Source organism: Camelus ferus, chromosome 5 (assembly GCF_009834535.1).
Source record: "Camelus ferus isolate YT-003-E chromosome 5, BCGSAC_Cfer_1.0, whole genome shotgun sequence".
NCBI classification, from domain to species: Eukaryota; Metazoa; Chordata; class Mammalia; order Artiodactyla; family Camelidae; genus Camelus; species Camelus ferus.
Window position 1 is genome coordinate 43,307,827 of NC_045700.1, and position 17,537 is coordinate 43,325,363.

General features: G+C 40.1%; 1 protein-coding gene across 2 annotated transcripts in view; it reads left to right on the forward strand.

Moving 5' to 3' along the window:
* Positions 1 to 11,290, forward strand: part of CERS6 (ceramide synthase 6) — a 278,615-nt gene extending 267,325 nt beyond the window's left edge. The window contains exons 9-11 of one of the 2 annotated variants that reach the window (XM_032479628.1): positions 1,674 to 1,830; positions 2,396 to 2,419; positions 4,879 to 11,290. In XM_032479628.1, the coding sequence (XP_032335519.1) occupies positions 1,674 to 1,830; positions 2,396 to 2,419; positions 4,879 to 5,031 (334 nt within the window). In that variant the 3' untranslated portion in view covers positions 5,032 to 11,290. The remainder of the gene's footprint in view (positions 1 to 1,673; positions 1,831 to 2,395; positions 2,420 to 4,878) is intronic. The other variant, XM_032479629.1, reaches the window with a different exon arrangement.
* Positions 11,291 to 17,537: the final 6,247 nt, after the last annotated feature.

The following is a 17,537-nucleotide window of genomic DNA, read 5'->3' on the forward strand; positions in this document are numbered from 1 at the left end:
TCCTAATTATAAAGGCAGTAATTCTGACGTTTGTTAAATAGTATGGAGACTGCTGAGTTGAATTGGATAAAAATCATATTAAGTCCTTTGAGTCCTAATTTTTAAACATCAGCAGTGAGGAATTGAACATTGCCAAATGTCATTCAGTGCTGTTGAAATAAGGTTTACACCAGTTTGGCCTATGGATTTGTGATAATTATATTAACAGATTTCCTCATATTGGTCCCCCTTCACCAGAATGCATGCTACTATATCATGGAGTAATATGCTTTTAATAAACTATCAAATTCAATTCCATATTATTGATTTTAGGATTTTAATATCCATGTTTATTGAGCATGGTTCTTGAGAGACAGCTAGTGTGACAGGGTTAGAGACGCACTCTGTCAGATTCTGGTGTGTGAATGTGAGTTGCTGAAATTGGGGATGGGGAACCTGTTTGTGTCTATAATTCATCGTCCTTTTTTCTTTACCCCTTATCCCCACTGCAGATAAATGTGTCTTTTTTCCTTTTGTGAATTCACGAAGTACTTTTCTTAACCTCTCTCAAAGCAACTCATCACCCTCTTACATTAAAATTTTCTGTATATTTGCCTTCTGTTCTTGTATGAGTGGTCTGTGTCTTAAATTCAGGAGTTTTCCATCCCTCCCCGTTAGCCACTGAGTGTTGCCCGCATAACCTCTCCTGTGGGGTCTTGGCAAAGTGCTGCAGTGGCAGTTGGTGGAAATACACTTGGATGAGTTTTATCAACACACTTAGACCTCCAAACCAGCGCTGCAGTAAGCTAAGGAGGAAAACAAGGAAGTAAGAGTGATTCCCAAGTTCTGTGGGTGCTGTGCTTCTCTGTGGCAGCAGTCTGAGTCCAGAAGGCATGCATCAACTTCCAAAGGCTTGGGAGCAGACACAGCAGGGACAAGCATGAAACACTGACACCAGCCCTGCTGGGTCTGCCCCTGACGTCTGCTCCATCCTGGTCGTGACGGTCCAGCGAGAGCCGATTACCGAAACGGCTTTTGCCTACCTCAAGTATGCACTCTAAAAACTAAGTATATCTAGAAATTTTTTTAAAAAGGTCCTTCCAGCACTCATCTCAAGGCATCACTTCAATGTGCTATCTTTCAATTGCCAGTTCTTTCCCAGGGGAAGGCTTAAAAATTAAGGACCCTCTTGAGGTTCCCTAACTAGACTAAACCAATTGAGGACAGGGATTAGATCTCAAGTATATTCAAACTCCCAATGTGCTAGGCGTATAGTTTAAACTTAACTAGTGTTTCTGGAATTACTCTTTTTTTCTTGCAATGTCATGTTATTAAGTAGTATTCCTCACACTTATTTAAAGACCAAAAGCAACTTCAAAGACAATACAGGCCTTCTAACAAATAGTAGGAAATAGAGTCACAGTCAAAAGTGTGTTAAAAATTGACAGCAAAATGACAGCAAAAGTGAGGGGGAGGATAAGTATACTATTCCAGGTGGAATCCAAAGGAATGCTATGCCACCAGTTCAGTAGTTCAGGCGATGACTCTTCCAGGTACCTAATCAGCCTTCAGACCATCCTTGCAAGAAGTAGTTGGTGGATATTGCTGACTTGGTGCTTCTGTGCGGTAACTAGAATTCCTTTGAAGGCAAAGTGAAAAGTTGTGTTCAATGATTGCTTTCTCCTTTTCCATAGGGTGTTAAATACCACATTATTTGAGAGTTGGGAGATTGTTGGACCCTACCCTTCCTGGTGGGTTTTTAACCTACTGCTGTTGCTAATACAAGGCTTGAACTGCTTCTGGTCTTACTTGATCGTAAAAATAGCTTGCAAAGCTATTTCAAAAGGCAAGGTAAGATAAAACTCACCCTTTCCAGTATGTCCCAGAAAATTACGGCTTGGATTCTTCTGAATCAATGAAAACATTATTTATTATTTAAAATTTCATCAGAACTGTTTTTTGTCTTCAAAATTTAGCTTAACCTCTTGGAAACACAATACAAATTTTCACTTTCTTCTCTTTAGTTGCTTTTTTATAAATTGTAGCATTGCTTTGCTGACTGATCTGCATTTATAATTTTAGAATTAATGGAGGTAAATTATTTGTTGTGTTCCTGCTCTCCCTTGCTCTGTCTCCCCTAGTTCTTCTCTGATTATACTTACACTAAACAGAAATTTAATAATTCTTTTTTTTTCTTTTTAATGAGAAGGGTTGCCTGATGCAATATACTCATTTATGACTTTTCCAATAAAAAATTCAGTTAAATCTCTTTGTTAAAAATGGGCTCATGAAGCTGAGTTGAATAAAGCTTCCCGAGCCTCAACCTCTCTCTGTAGAGCAGTGACTTTTCCAGAATGTTCTCTGTGACATTTTCTTACTTTGGTTGTTTATTCTCTTCTTTCTGCCAACCCGGAAGTCTGGGAAGTGGAATCCTTTACATGTAAGTTTCTCTCATCTCTCTCTCCCTGTCCTGGGTCCCACTTGAGCCTGTCGGAAGGGCATTCTGATGCTTTTGTTTCCGTGCGTGTTGTTCTGTCTAATCTGCTGCCACTGACTGGAGGCTCTAACCAGGTGTGGCTCCCCCAGCTGCGAGGAATGCTAGGAACAATTCCCAGTCAGTGCCCTTCTGTGTAAGCTTGCATTCTGCTCAATTTTGCCTCATCCAACAGCGAAGGAGAGGAATTTCTTGCATTGGTGTTTGTCATGTAATGTCAGCTAAAAAAACGGGAATAGACCAACGGGAAGTAGGAGAAACAGAGCTAAGTTGGGGAGAGGATCAGCACATCCAGAAGGGAGCTCAGAGCATCAGCTCTTTGCCACGGTGACCACTTTGTCCACAGTGAGCCCCTTCCTGGGGGCTCGGGACAGCTAGTCACAGACTGTGAAGCCAGTTCTCAGCATCAGCTCTTAAGTAAATCCAAAGTATTTTGAGCCATGAATTGTTTAGAAGTGAAAGTTTTTTTTTTCTCTGTGACCTTGTACTCTTTAAAATGTGCAGGTATTTCTATGAAAAACTGGTACTGTCCTCATTTGCATACAAATTAACATGCACAATACTATCAATATGATAACGATAACTGAAGGTTTAAGGGCACCGTGGATTAGATTATGTCGATACTGCATTGCTATTTCCACCAGATGTATTCTCTTCTCTCCACCTTACTCCTTCAACTTTAGGAAGAGATAATCATTAATTTTAATCTGGATCTCAGGCTTCAAAATATCTTAACTGCCACTGCTGCTCACCTAGGACAGTAATATTGATCTTGGCCGTGGGTTATGGACTCTGTTTTCCTGGGGTTATTTTCAGATATTCTAAGTGGTTTCTTTCTTTGATGGTAAGATAAGTATAGATTTTTTTTTCCAAATGCAATTAAAAGTAATCTATGCATGCAAATGTAAATTAATCACTTCCTGAAACTGGAGTTTTCTTTCCTATTAGCAGCTTAATTTATGACTAATGGATTTCTAAATGTAGTGGAGCTTTTATTCTCATGCTGTCTTTTGTGACCCATGTTTTGTTTTTAATCGAAAGTATCTTTATAATCTAGTTGTTTTGGTGCCTAAGTCTTCTTGGAGATGGTCCTTGTGAGTTGAGCCTTGTTTCCAGGGGCCTTGGAGTGAGGGCCATTTTTACATATTTCCTCAGTCACCTCTGCTTAGAATGGAGTAGCCGTTCTCAGCTTTTCCTTTCTCCTGTCCCCACCCCACCCCACCTGACAGAGGTGATGTTTTCCTGCAGTCTCTCAAGTTGCAGGGGGCAGTGGATTCCAGGGTTCTCCAGTTGGGGAGTAGTGATGACACAGAGGATGAGATATGGAAAAGCCCAATTCATCCTGATAAACCTCCCAGGAGACTCAGCCAACTTCCCAACCCACCTCTTTAGAGAACACAGGTGATTAGCTTGGGAAACTGTCTACAAAGCCAAGCAAACCACCAGTTCCCTATTGCCACCCCACGTAGAAGATAAGTAACGGTGTTCAGTTACTGAAAGGTCTTAAGGCCTGTTGGGTGAAAATATTTAACCACGATTTAGACATGGAGCAGGAGGTTCAAACTATTTTAATTTTTAAAGCAGTAGAGAATTTCATTAATTCTTCCTAAATTACTTTTTTGCTGGACTGTATAATTTTGTTTTCATCCTTGATGGTAATATGTAGACTTATATCCTGGTGCTTTTGCTTGCCATCCTCATGACTTAGTCATACTGAAGGGAGGACTGAAGAGCCCAGGAACAATGGGAGCCCATTCATGCTGATCTAGTCAGTAGATTTTCCTTGGGAAATGTTTTAAACTAGACTTCACCCAGCAAGTGCCCCAAATGCCTCCTGCTGCCATTAGTTGTTATGTAGTATGAAAAACAAAATTTCTACTTGATTCTAGCAGATGGAAAAGGAAAACAGATTAAATCATAAAATGATGCATTACAAAGCCAGATAAGAATGATGTTTCAATGATCAGAGCTAGTGGATAGCTCCATTAGTATAGTTAATTGAGAGCTGACTTTAAGTGATTCTCAAAGGGAATGTGATCATCAGAGAATAAATGACCCATTTGTACCAAATTCCTATAGTGCCATTCCAGTAGCACAGTCTGTACTTTGCCAGTAAGAGTGGGAGTCATGGTCTAGTACGTTCCCAATAGCCAAAGGTACCCTAAGGAGGTCAACAAGTCTGGTCCCTTGGGATGCCTAAATTCACCTCCATCCCTTGATAACTGACTTTGTCGCCCAAATGTGTGTCTCCAGTGAAGAGGAACTTATTACCATGGCAATGTCCCTATCCTCTTTGATTTTTTCAAATATTTGGATCTTTTTTCCTTCGTGCTTGTACTTCTGAGCATACTGTACCTTAAGGATTCCTTCAGAGCTGGCTGCACTCACCTTCTTGTATTCTACAGGTGTCCAAGGATGATCGCAGTGATATTGAGTCTAGCTCAGATGAGGAGGACTCGGAACCTCCAGGGAAGAGCCCCCACACTGCGACCACCACCAATGGGACCAGTGGTACCAACGGGTATCTCCTCAGTGGCCCTTGCTCCATGGATGATTAATTACTCAAAACTCCACATCCCAAACAAAGTGAACTGTTTGTTCCTGGAAGTATTTAATAAGTTGCAAATGCAGTTCCTTTCATAATAGCTCAGCACCAGAAACAAAAATTAGGATTATCAAAGCATTTGAATAGTGCATTGCCATATGTCCTGTCTGTGAATGAAGAAGAATTACCATTCTCTATACGTAGGCATGCTGTATGTAATTGACACAAGGGAACAGTATTTGCATTTGTACTGTCTTAGAATATTATTTATTTTTTGTATTTGTTTGTAAATTTGTGGACAACAGAGAGTTTCCTCACTTCTTTTACTCTCTGGGTTCATGACAGTGAGGGAGACGCAACACTTGCTTCTACCCCTTTCTGTTGCTGTAACCCAGTCGGCTAGGAGCATCAGCTTAACTTGTCACTTAGAGCAAGCAAAACCCAGTGCAAGATTCTGGTACAGCTCCAGATAGGTTTGCTTTCTTTGTGTTACAATTCCCATTTTGAATTTCCTGTATAGTCTCAGTGACCTTCCTCCCAGTATAAAGTTTCAACAGGATAAGTGAGGTGTCTTAATTGTCACTCTTCTGGTCAATTAGCTGTTCAAATTAGAGTATGGTTATTGGAGGACTTAATTTTTTTTTTGTATTTAATTGCTTTAGAATAGACTTCATTTCCTGTGCACACAGCTAGGATTTCTTCATTGAGAATGGTAGTTAGTTGGAGATTAACTTTGTAGGTTACAGAGTTTTTTTTTTTTTTTTTAAATTCTCTATTACGGAGTCAGTGCTCTAGCTCTGAAGGAAGACTTTTGCTTAGGGTCATGGTTACAAACAACAAAATCACTCTTACAACTGAGAATGTGTCCCATGATCTGAGAATAACAAAGAGAGCAGCTGATTTCAACCAGATTTTACCACTGACTCTGTAATTAGTGCAGTCTTTTGTCTTGTCATAAAAAAAGAAACTAAGTATATTTGGGGACAGAAAAAGGAGACTTCCAAGAGTTGGCCAGAGGCACCTCTAGGGCAAAGCACTTTATTGCAACCAGCTTCCAAGAAAATGCCCTATCTGGTATTTGATCTTGATGTTTTTATTTTTCTGAGCAAAATAAAGCCAATGGGAGAAAGACTGTTTCACCCTTTGTCTTGTCTCCTTAAACATAACCCATAACATAAGAGAATTTCATTGCTAGAAACTGAGCAGTGTTACAATCTAAGTCCTTTTGTTTGCTTCTTTGAAGACTTGCTCAGTTTCCAGGAGCTTTTATTCAAATGGAGCTATTTCCAGAAAAACAATAAACATTCTACTCAGCAGTGATTGAGAATTGAGAAAGATTACTGGGAAAATAAGTTTCCATGGTCTCCTACAGGGCAGAATTACTTACATGTAGATAAGAAGACCATACACATAAGCCAAAGATTTTATCTCTTTTCTTCCAACTTTCAGTAAGAGGGAGTAAAAGGTATTCTAAGTACTTATTTCATAAATCAGAAAGCCCATCATCTAAACCACGAGTCCAAAACCACAATGCAGTGATAAAAATGTACGAGTCAGGACTAGTGAAGCAAAGTACTGGGGAGGGCACATCCTGCTCAAAGCCATTCATATTCAATTCGACTCTTTAAAAAAGTTGATATAAAGCTTTGTGCCCACAATCCGCAATGTGAGAGTTAATCTTTAGAAGAATACTCCCAAACAGAATCCTCATCCTGTAATATTAAATCTCTCCCCACCTATTTACAAAATAGTATGTTTCTGGTGTGGTCCATCGTAGTAACTACAGAGGCTTGAAAATATGTCTGCTTGCTCATTGAGAAAACAGTGCAACTAATTCTTCTTGTAAAGTCTTGTCATTTTACTTCACAGAATAGGGCTGTATCTAGGAGTGTAATTGTGGATGGCTGAGTCTGTGGGACCAGTCATTAAACATCAGAAGTACTTGTTAGTCATCTGAACATCTGCTAAAAATGCAGATGCATATAAAAAGGAACAGCAAGCAGGTTATAGCTGAAAATTTTTGAGGAGGTGAAAGTTTCCTTTCTTAATCAACTAAAATATGGAACAGAAGAGTGACTCGTGCCTTGCTCTAGTGTTTAGAGCACGTCCTCTGATGGGTGAAATAAACCCGAGGATCACAAGGTGTTCAGATGCAGATCAGCTCACATTCTTTAGCATACAAGAATAATTTCAGAAGACCTGCTTGTAAATGAAAGGTTTAGAAGAGTTGCATGAAATGAAGAAAATTAAGTCTATACTTAGCAAAGACATCTGAACAATCTTTTGTTTTTCCCAAAAGTCACTTAGGAGGACTGAGAATTCTCAGAACCTCTCTGACCAATGGCAGTAACCTAACACGGTCTTCTATGTATCTATAGATTTTGATTTCATTTGACATTTTAGGGCAAAGGGTTCTTTTTGACTAACCAGTAATGGTATTTGTAGGTCCTTTAAGATGAAGAATAATATATCTCTGTCTGCTACTCTCCCATGGTGGTCTGATAAGGCTGAGAGAGAAAACATGTGAGATACCCTATCTTCTACCTGTGCCAGGCCAAAGCTTTGGAAGCGAATTTTGTAAATTCAATTGTAGATTAGTGAGAGTGTTGTTTCTCTTTAATGAACTTAGTCTGTGTTGATACCTCCTTCCTCCCAGTCACATTCAAACCTTCCCAAGGTACAAAGGGGTATATAGGAAGGAGTCTAGAAAAAGTAATATTTTATTCTCCAGAGCTATAGCTTTTCTAGATGGCTTAGGGGGGAAAATGTAGAAAATCGAGTAGAATTTGGCCTTGGGTCATTAAGTGATATAAAATGTGTGGTCTATGTATGTACATGTATGTTTCTCAAAAAACATGATGAAACCAAAATCTTGCTGACTCATCCTTATCCATATCCTTTTCATAAAAACCATCCGCCACGTGCAGTAGAAACTTCCCACCTTCCTCTCCACTTCCTGTTCGTGCTACCACATGGCGGAGAGTGGGGGACTCCTTTCTGCCTCTTCGCCTTAGAGCTAAGACCATAAAGAGCCTAAGGCCAGCAGCTAGTTCACACTTCCAAATTTAGCAATATGAATGTTGAGATTAGGGAAGCAACCATCAGGATTTGGGGTTATTAAGCTAAATGTTGAAAACAATGCATATGATTGCAGTTTCACCCCAGGGTTTCATTAACATCCAGCTACTGCTAGGCTGCTAGACAGATGGTATCCTGAGGTACCATCAGATCATGCAACAAGCACCTGACAAAGATGAACTAGGAAGAAAGGTAGCAGCCTTCCCCAAGAAAGCAAGTAGTTGTGTGGGAGAAATAACGCTTTAATGAGATAGAATCAGGTCATCTGTAGCCAGAATGGTGGGTGAACCTCAAAATGTCCAGTTCTCTTGCCAAACTTCCCCTTCTGAGTATTTGATAGAGTTTGAATTTGAGCAAACTGAATGCTTGCACCTTAGGTAGAAAGGGTCTGAATCTTCCACTCTGTATATTTCAACCTCATTGTTATTTGGGCTGAAGTTGTAAATGAGATTTCGTTCCAGCTTACTTGAGTCTTTGCAAAAGAGCTCTTCAAGAGAGAACTTTATGGACACCCATGATTGTTCCCAATCTGGTCATGATTTTGCATTGGTAGTTACTTTTGTCTGCTTCTTGGAAATGTTAATGCCAAAGTTGCCTGAATATTTGAGTATTTTTTCTTAATTTGAAGTAGAAAAAGTATATAGAATAATTCCAAAGGTGTTTAAAAAAATTCTCGTCATCAGTATCTGTAATGGTTATGTCCAAAGAGGCTTCAAGAAATCCTTTGGAAATAATAGGTTCCATGTTTACATTTCATGTGCTGTTTGAGGTCTTAAGATTCTAAGTAGCTTGCTTTTTTTTTTCTTTGTCTTTGGCTGATGCCTGCTTTGTAGATAAGTGTTAGTAGCCCTGAAATGTTTCTAATGTTCGAGTAAGAAAAAATAAATCAGATCAAAGTCAGCCTGATGAGAAAGTGATAACAAGGCACTTTCAGCTTCTCAGTAACTTGTATAGAAAGAGAAGATGCAGTTCTTGATTCTGCACTTGCTGACCAGCGTGCTGTCTGTCCATGGAAGGAATACTCTTGATAATCACAAACTGTTCATGCAAAATGCAGCAAGACTTTCTTTTTAATGAAGGTATTGTCCCCAGAGTCATTATAAGTTTCTCTTGATAAAATGAAATTGTGCCATTCTCAAGTTAGCAGATAGTTGTTAGCACTGGTTCACTGTGGCCACACTTCAATTCTTCATTAGTGATGGGCTACAAAGAGGCCCTGTGGTTTGCATGTGTGTGCATGGTTCCATCTCATCCCCTAGGGGGCGCTCAGTAGATGCTGAGGAGGCCTGGACACGTGTCCATTCTATGCGGCTGGAACTCCTCTAACATACGCTCAGAGGAAGCATACCTGGTGCTGGTTTTTATGGAGGAAACTGTATTAGAGAACATAAAACATCGTAAGTAACTTTTAATGAGATCTGCAGACACCCAAAGGAGAACCTTAGCCTTTCTAACGTGAGTTCAGCCTGAAGCCTTGGAAAGGAATACATCTTCAAATAGACACAAGCTAATACTCTGTCAGATCAAAGAGATGAAAGTTTCTGCAGGCAGATGGCACATCACACAGTATCTCCACAGGGCTAGACATTCTCAGGATTGCCCAGGAAAGAATGGGAGGGACTGTTAGCCTAAGATCTGTCTTGTTTATCTTTCACCCACATTCCTTTAAGGCTCCTGGAACTCTAAGTAAAAGGAAGCCAGAATATTGTCACTTGTCTGCTGTTGATTTCCCGATAGCCTTTGGATCAGTTGTGTGCCGTACTTCCTTCTCTGCCTGATTCCATTTTTCTTAAAAACTATGGTGCCCATGTGAGCCTGTTCTCCTTAACACAAGACCATGAAAGCTTGGCTTCCTATTTTGGTATATGTTGTGTGGCCTGGAAACCAGGGAATGACAGCTGTTGGAATGATTTCTATGTTAAGTGAAAAATTAGATTTTATAGAGACTTTTTTTTCCTCTTAGATCTACAGTAATTTTTTTAAACTGTCATTGTAAAACTACCCTTAAAAAATGACAGATTTTTTCAAGATGAGTTGCCAAAGTGAAATTAGCTCTGTAATAGGAGCAATGATGTGGTGATCTGTAGCTTTAACTTAGAGCTTCATTCATTTAAAGATGGAAAACACCCTCCAAGTTTGATTTCCTAAAGTTTCGTAAAACCTCTAAGCTCATGATTTTCCTCAGCTCTTTACCCACATGATCAGTTACCTCCATAGCCATTTGGTGTCATGCAAGGGGGAGGTGGTTAGTTTAGGGATTTGATTTTTTTTCAACTTGCAGTGAGAAATAGGATAGGTGACAAAACCTTACTTGTTTTCTTAAGACAATTCAGTGCTTGAGCATCTCTGTCATAAATGGAATGGTGTACTGTTAGCCAGTTAGAATTATTTTATGTATTGTTACTGTGTTTTGCTGATTTTTATATGAGAAGATAATTATTCATTCTTGATCTCTGGAAGCAATCATTATTATGAGGATCATTTTACTTTGGAAACACTTTCATAATAAAGATAAGTATTAAGAGTACAGTGTAAATGCCCTTTTCTGTAAGCACTACCTAGCTTGTGTTGGCAATACACTACATCTTCCTAGACAAGATTTATTTCCGGGCTCACAGTATCCTGTGAGTTTCTTGCAAACCTCCTCAAGTCCCAGTAGTCACTATGATCACAAGAAAGGAATGTAATATTTCTATGCTAACTATAATGTCAGATTTATGTTGTTTTGTCGAGAATTTAGCTAAGCTGCTCGATGCCGTTGCCGTGTCAGCCTCCATTTTGTTTGCCAGGCAGCCTGCAGGGACCAGAAATTGACACTAGCCCCTCAAACAGGTGCATGTCCTGCATCGCAGCCCAGGGTCTTAAGCAAATGTACGTCCCTGCTGTGATCTCCCCAGTGAGCCCTTGTGATCAGCCATCTCCCCTGCCTCCCACTGCCTGTATGCCTTATGCATGCCTTAGATAAGACCTCCGGGGGGCTTAGCCAAACGTTGCTCTTTTGGCATGAATTGACCAATCTGGCCATAGCCCAGGAACCCCAAAGCACTCCACCCATGGACCGTAATAAAAGCATGTGCCCCAGGTCCTGTCTCTCTCTGTCTGCACCCTGCCTTGACCTCCCTGTATGGCCCCTCCAGGTTCGCCGTGTACTTCCCCCAGGACCTGTGAATAATAAACCTCTCTATTTCAAGTTCTCTTGTGGTCTGTTGTTGAGCTCTGTTGTTGGTTCACCATCCTAACCCTGTGCTCCACTTCACAAAGGTTAACTTAGCAAAGTCATAGCATATTCATGTTACATATATAACATAGATATGTTATGGTATTTCTTTGAATATTAAGATATAAAAACTTCAAGTTAAATTTTATGTACTACTTCATTCTGGAAAAATAGAATTTATAGAGATATCCATTCAAATATATCAGGCTGTAGTGATTTTTCCAAACTATGAAAGAGGCACTTAGGATAAACAGCACAAAGCACAACACACACAAACTGTGCCTCAGAGTGTGCGCTCATAGGAGCTTGACTGACACAGCTTCTCGGGGTCTGTGCCCCACTTTGTTAGACCTTCTCTCTCTGTCTTTCCTGTATAACTCTGTCTTTCCCATCTTGTCTTCTTCTGCTCTAAGCTTATGTTATCTAATACCTCAAGAGCCATAAAGATAGTGCTGACATTCAACCAAACACCCCCCCCCACCACCAGTATTATAAAATATAAAGCAGACACCCTATTAAAAATCTTACAAATATTATAACCACCCCCGGCAACATTCTGATTCCGAGCATGAGTTATGATAATAAACTACCAAAATTTCTCTGAGGCACAAAAGGATAGGTTATAAGTAAATGCACCATTTGGGGAAGCCAGGAGCTCTTCTGGCTCTGTTAACATGACAGAGTATAACTCTACGAGCATCTCTCTTAAATAGCTGCCATGCAACTCAGCTTCTCTTCAGCCCCCTTCTTATTGCTGGACCACATCCACATCTGAACAACAGAGGCTCAGGTTCCTGGCTGCATCATTCAATCATTTAAAAATAATTATAGAAAGCCCATTAGGTGCCAAGAATTATTGTAAGCACTAAGAAAAGAAGGATGAATAAGATAGATATAATTCCTGCTTTCATGGGACTTACAGTCTAGTAAGAGAAGGGAAAAAGAAGACAAAGAAATGAGGAGTATTAGTTTACGAGGGCTGCGCTGTGACAAAATATCACAGACTAGGTGACTTAGAAATTTGCCTGCCCCCCACTGCCTCCAGCCCCATTCTAGGGGCTAGAAGTCTGAGACCAAGGGGTCTGCAGGGTTGACTTTTTCCTTGGCTTGCCTTTCCACTGTGTAGTTTTTTTTTCCTGCTGTACAATGTCTCAGTCATGCATATACATACATATATTTGTTTTCATATTCTTTTTCGTTAAAGGTTATTGCAAGATATTGAATATGGTTCCCTGTGCTATACAGAAGAAATTTGTTTTTTAAACCTATTTTTATGTATACTGGCTTACTCTTGCAAATCTCAAACTCCAAATTCATCCCTTTGGTAACCATAGATGGTTTACTATGTCTGCAAGTCTGTTTCTGTTTTGTAGATGAGTTTATTAGTGTCTTCTTTTTTTTTTTTTTAGATTCCACATATAAATGAAATCATGTGGTATTTTAATCTTTCTCTTTCTGGCTTACTTCACTTAGAATGACAATGTCTAGGTCTATCCATGTTGCTGCATATGGCATTATTTCATTCTTTTTTATGGCTGAGTAGTATTCCATTGTATAAATACACCACCACAACTTCTTTATCCAGTCATCCGTCAATGGACATTTATGGTTGTTTCCATGTCTTGGCTATTGTATATAGTGCTGCTATGAACATTAGAATGCATGTATCTTTTTGAATTAGAGTTCCCTCTGGATATATGCCCAGGAGTGGGATTGTTGGATCATATGGTAAGTCTATTTTTAGTTTTTTGAGGAATTTCCATACTGTTCCATAATGTCTGCACCCACTCTGTGTCTTCACATAGTTGTTTCTCTGTCTATCTGTCTGTGTCCTAATCTCTTCTTTTAAGGACAGCAGTCCTGTTGAATTAGGGCCCACACTAAGGGCCTCATTTTACCTTCATCACCTCTTTTCTTTAACCATGGATGAAATTTTTATTATATTAATCTCCCTTTTCCAACAAAAGGGACAAAACAAAGTTTCAAAGATATCCTAATTTGGCAGAAATTTAACATCCTACGTCTTCTGCAATAAACACTGATTCATACACACAGCCTGTTTCTGGGGCTTTTAGGGATATGTACATAGAAGGCATAAGTGGGAAAGGTACCTTCGTCACCCCCTTTAAAGGCCCCATCTCTGAATACAGCCACCTCCTGAAGTACTAGGAGGGTTTTATTTATTTGTTTGTTTATCAATCAGTTGTTTGATTGATTTGGATGAGCCAGTTCTTAAATATATACCAGCACACCACTATCACCCATAACCTATTATGGCTCAAAGAAGTTAAGTAGCTTATCTCTGCCACTCAGCTCTCAAGCAGTAGAATTGAGATTTGACCCTAGACCTGAGTGATTTCAAAACTTAGACATATATCATCCTGGTACACTGTGATTCTTCCAGTTTGTTTCTGAAGACTTGGAATGCTCAGATTTCCAATGTACTTGAATTGTCCATTAGGCCCTTTTTTTTTTTTTAACCTCCTTTAATTTTTCTGATATATCTCAAATTTTTACCCCTATAGTTTTCATTCCCATTTTCCTCCTTCTCAACATTGTACTGTTTAGTGCTCTCAGCTGTGTCAGCGGCCCTTCTTAGGGAAGACTCTCAACAAATCTACTACACCAATGATTGAACTCAATTTTACAAGTTCACAGCATTGTTCCAGCCAACAAAGCGCACACCTCTTTCCCCAGCCTAACCCTGGGAGCTTGCAAGGGCAGCTGTCACCCAGAACACTGGTTTGAAAGGAACCAATTCAAGCAGGTCAGTAACTTAATACATTGCAGATTAGGATAGCCAGTAGCTTGGTCGTGGAACTGTTTAGTTCTTTAGACTCCTGGTTTTTAAGAATGAGCTGAAAATCTCACAGGGAAGTACCCCTAAGGGACAAACGGGATGGAGTGCTACAGAGAGAGGAAGTTGTAGGAAGTAAGAGATCAGTCACCAGCCCTCCTCTTTTGGAGTCATAGCAGTTATTAGATTAATCAGGATTGAACTCTTGGTTCCTATTAGTTCTGTTGACCCAGGCTGCTAGTACTACCCAGTAATCCAGCAAACAAGCAAAGTGTAGGATGCCAGGCCATTTGGAGCCATTTCACCAAAGATGAGTTCAAAAGGGTTATTAAAATTTTTCAAAGTAATTAGTGGTGGTTTTTTTTTCTCTCTCTCAGTTGAGGACACTAGGTGGTTCCGAGAACAGAGCCCTGCCATGCTGTCCCTCCAGTGCTGCCGTTTCTCGGTTACACCACTTACAAGTCATGTCTGAGGACATAGGAGACAGTTTATGCCATGCTACCTGGAAACACAGAGAACTGCAGTGCTAATGAATGCAATAAAATGCCCATCAATGTTAAGTCAGCACAAGTATTGACCACCAATTCTCTCTGAGAAATTCTCTTAGGCATTGTGAGAGGCAGAAGACAAAACTGCTCAGTTGAAGGGGTTTTCAATCTGCCTACAGAGGCAGGGCATAAGCAGTGGTTATTTTAATGAGTCAAGGTAGCTGTACAAGAAGTAATACCTGTTCTATCATGCAGATCAAACTTTATGATAAAGGTAAAATGTTTCTGAAAACTGTAACTACCTTAGATACATAAGACATTATTGTCATCATATAAAATATACTGTAGGATAGTGATTGCCGAAAAAGTTCAGAGGAGAGAGAAGTTGCTTCAAGATCAGATGAGGAAAGTTTTCAAGGAGAAAGCCAACAAGAACAGAGAAGATTTGGATGGATCAAGTGGGAAGAAGAAGGGCATCTGAGAACCAGTAAGTAAGACCTTTCACTTTGCCCCCTGGCTGTTCGTGTCCTGCACCCTGTCATCTCTCACTCCATCCTCATCCCTCCCTGTGGCCTCTATGAGCCTGATCCTCGAGTCCCTGTTCTCAGAATGTGCTATGCTGGGTTAGAGCCATGCTGCTCACTCTGCCTGGAAGGCCTTTCTCCTCTCCTCTGTCTAGTGAGCTCTTGTATGGACCTCCTAAGAAAGCCTTAGTCTCTTGGAATGTGGTATTTCTCCTGGAGAGGAAAAGGCACAACCATTTAACTCCATCAGAGGGCTGATACTACCTTCCCCCATTGTGCTCATCTTGGGGGCAAAGACCTTGCTTTTCACATCTGGATCCTTAGCCATCATGCTTGCTACATAATAAGTACTCAGTAGATGCTGGTAGAAGGAATGTGTATATTTACAGAAATAAGAGCTTTAGGAAGATAAGTATGTTTTGTAAGGGAAAAATGAGCTGATTTTTCCTATGTGAATTTGAGCTGGTGAGATCCCATTAATCTGGAAATGCTTGCCCAGAATTGGAAAGAGGGGACTTTAACTAGGTACCATTATTATTTCCATTTTTCCAGATAAAGGGACAGATGCGCAAAGAGGATAAGAGCCTTGCCAAGGTCTCAGAGCCCGAAAGCAGCAATGCAGGTAACTTAGTCTGAGCTATGAGGCATTTCCTCTGTTGCCTACTGAAGCTGAACCTTGGGAAATGCCCACATTAGAGGGATCTAAGGGAGAAGATAAGCCAGCAAAGGGCTGATGACAAAGACAGAAAGAAATACAGTGATGTTAATGATCGTGATAGCCTTCCCTTCTGCCTTTTTCTCTTCCTTTCCTTCTCTTCTCTTCCAGGCCTGCTCAGTCCTAAAGCCTAGGTTGGGACAGAGCAGCGTGATATCTATACCAGGTGGGGGAGTTGTGATGGCCCAAAGTGAGGTGCTGGAGGCCAGATGGGCTTATGGAGGTGTCTGCAGTGGGAGAGTACCACTGCATGGAGAATCAGGGCAGGGTGAAGAGGGTGTCCTACGAGGTATGGCCCAGCATGAGGCACTGAATCTGAGGGGGTAGGGGGCTGAGGGCATCCTTGCAGAGAGCATCCTGTCATGGGAAATCGGAGGTTGGTTACATGCAGGGGGTTGAGCAAATATATACTATATTAAGGATGATAGGGACCAGTTTCTCATTGTTAGAAAAGGGAATTACAAATACAGAGAGGGAGAAAACTGAATGAACTTAGTAGTATTGGATTAAAATTATAAGTACCCATGTAAACTCATGGGTTTCAATATATAGGTGGATATCAAAACAAATATAAATATATAACTAGAAGAGTAAGTGTATAACTGTGTATATGTGAGTGTACTTATATTCTACATTCCATAGGTGTCCACCACAGGGCCTGGACTCAGAGACTCCCCAGTGGGCACAACTCGTACCCCAGGTCTTGGTTTCTAAATCCAACCCAAATCCATTCTTCTCTAATAGGAACCAGAACTCCCTGAAGAAGTGGCTGAACCCAGGGCTGAGGCTGGAAAGCACAGGCTGGAGTGGAACATTGTGTAGAGCTGGAAAGCAGGGACGTGATCAAAGAATGATAGGAAAATGTACAAGCCACAGCCAAGGTGAACAGGGTCTCACTGGCCAAATTTAGGACATTTTGTGCATCAAAATTAATAATAGCAACTGACTTTAAGGCATTGAGTAAAATGGGAAACTGAGTTCATATAAATTGGTAAATGAATAAACTGAAATTTTGCTGAGAAATGAGATGTTTGCATAGACTAAAGGTACACCGGCAACATATTTATTAACCTCAAAGGTGAATGTAGTAATTTTACATCAAAGAAGCCTGGCAGACACTGTCTTAATTAAGTAAACGCCATCAATAATGGTACAAATGGAATCGTGAGGCACTTGTTTGGATGCAGTAAGAAAGCAACATCACTTTTGTGATATTCCTGCCAAAGATGCATAACCTGAATCTAATCATGAGCAAATATCAGGTAAGAGAACATTGAGGGGCATTCTACAAACTAATTAACTGATGATCTTCAGGTGTGTCAGTAGCATGACAGTCAAGCAAAGACTGAAGAACTGTTCCAGAATGAAGGAAACGAAAGAGATGTGACAACTGGATGCAATGCATGAATCTGAACTGGATCCTGTTGCTACGGAGACTGTAATGAGAACAATTGGTGGAACCGAGGAGTAGATGATAAGGTAACAATGAATCAATCTTAATTTCCTGCTTTTGAGAGTTGTGTTGTTGTTTGGTTGAAGAATGTACTTGTTTTCCTTGTAGGAAATACGCACTAAAATATTAAGTATGAAAAAGAAAATGTTCTGTGTACTGAACTTGCAATTTGCCTGTAACTTTGAGATAACTTTTTTAAACCAATATATTTGTTTTCAAAATCCTGATAATGTCTCAGGTGAAATTT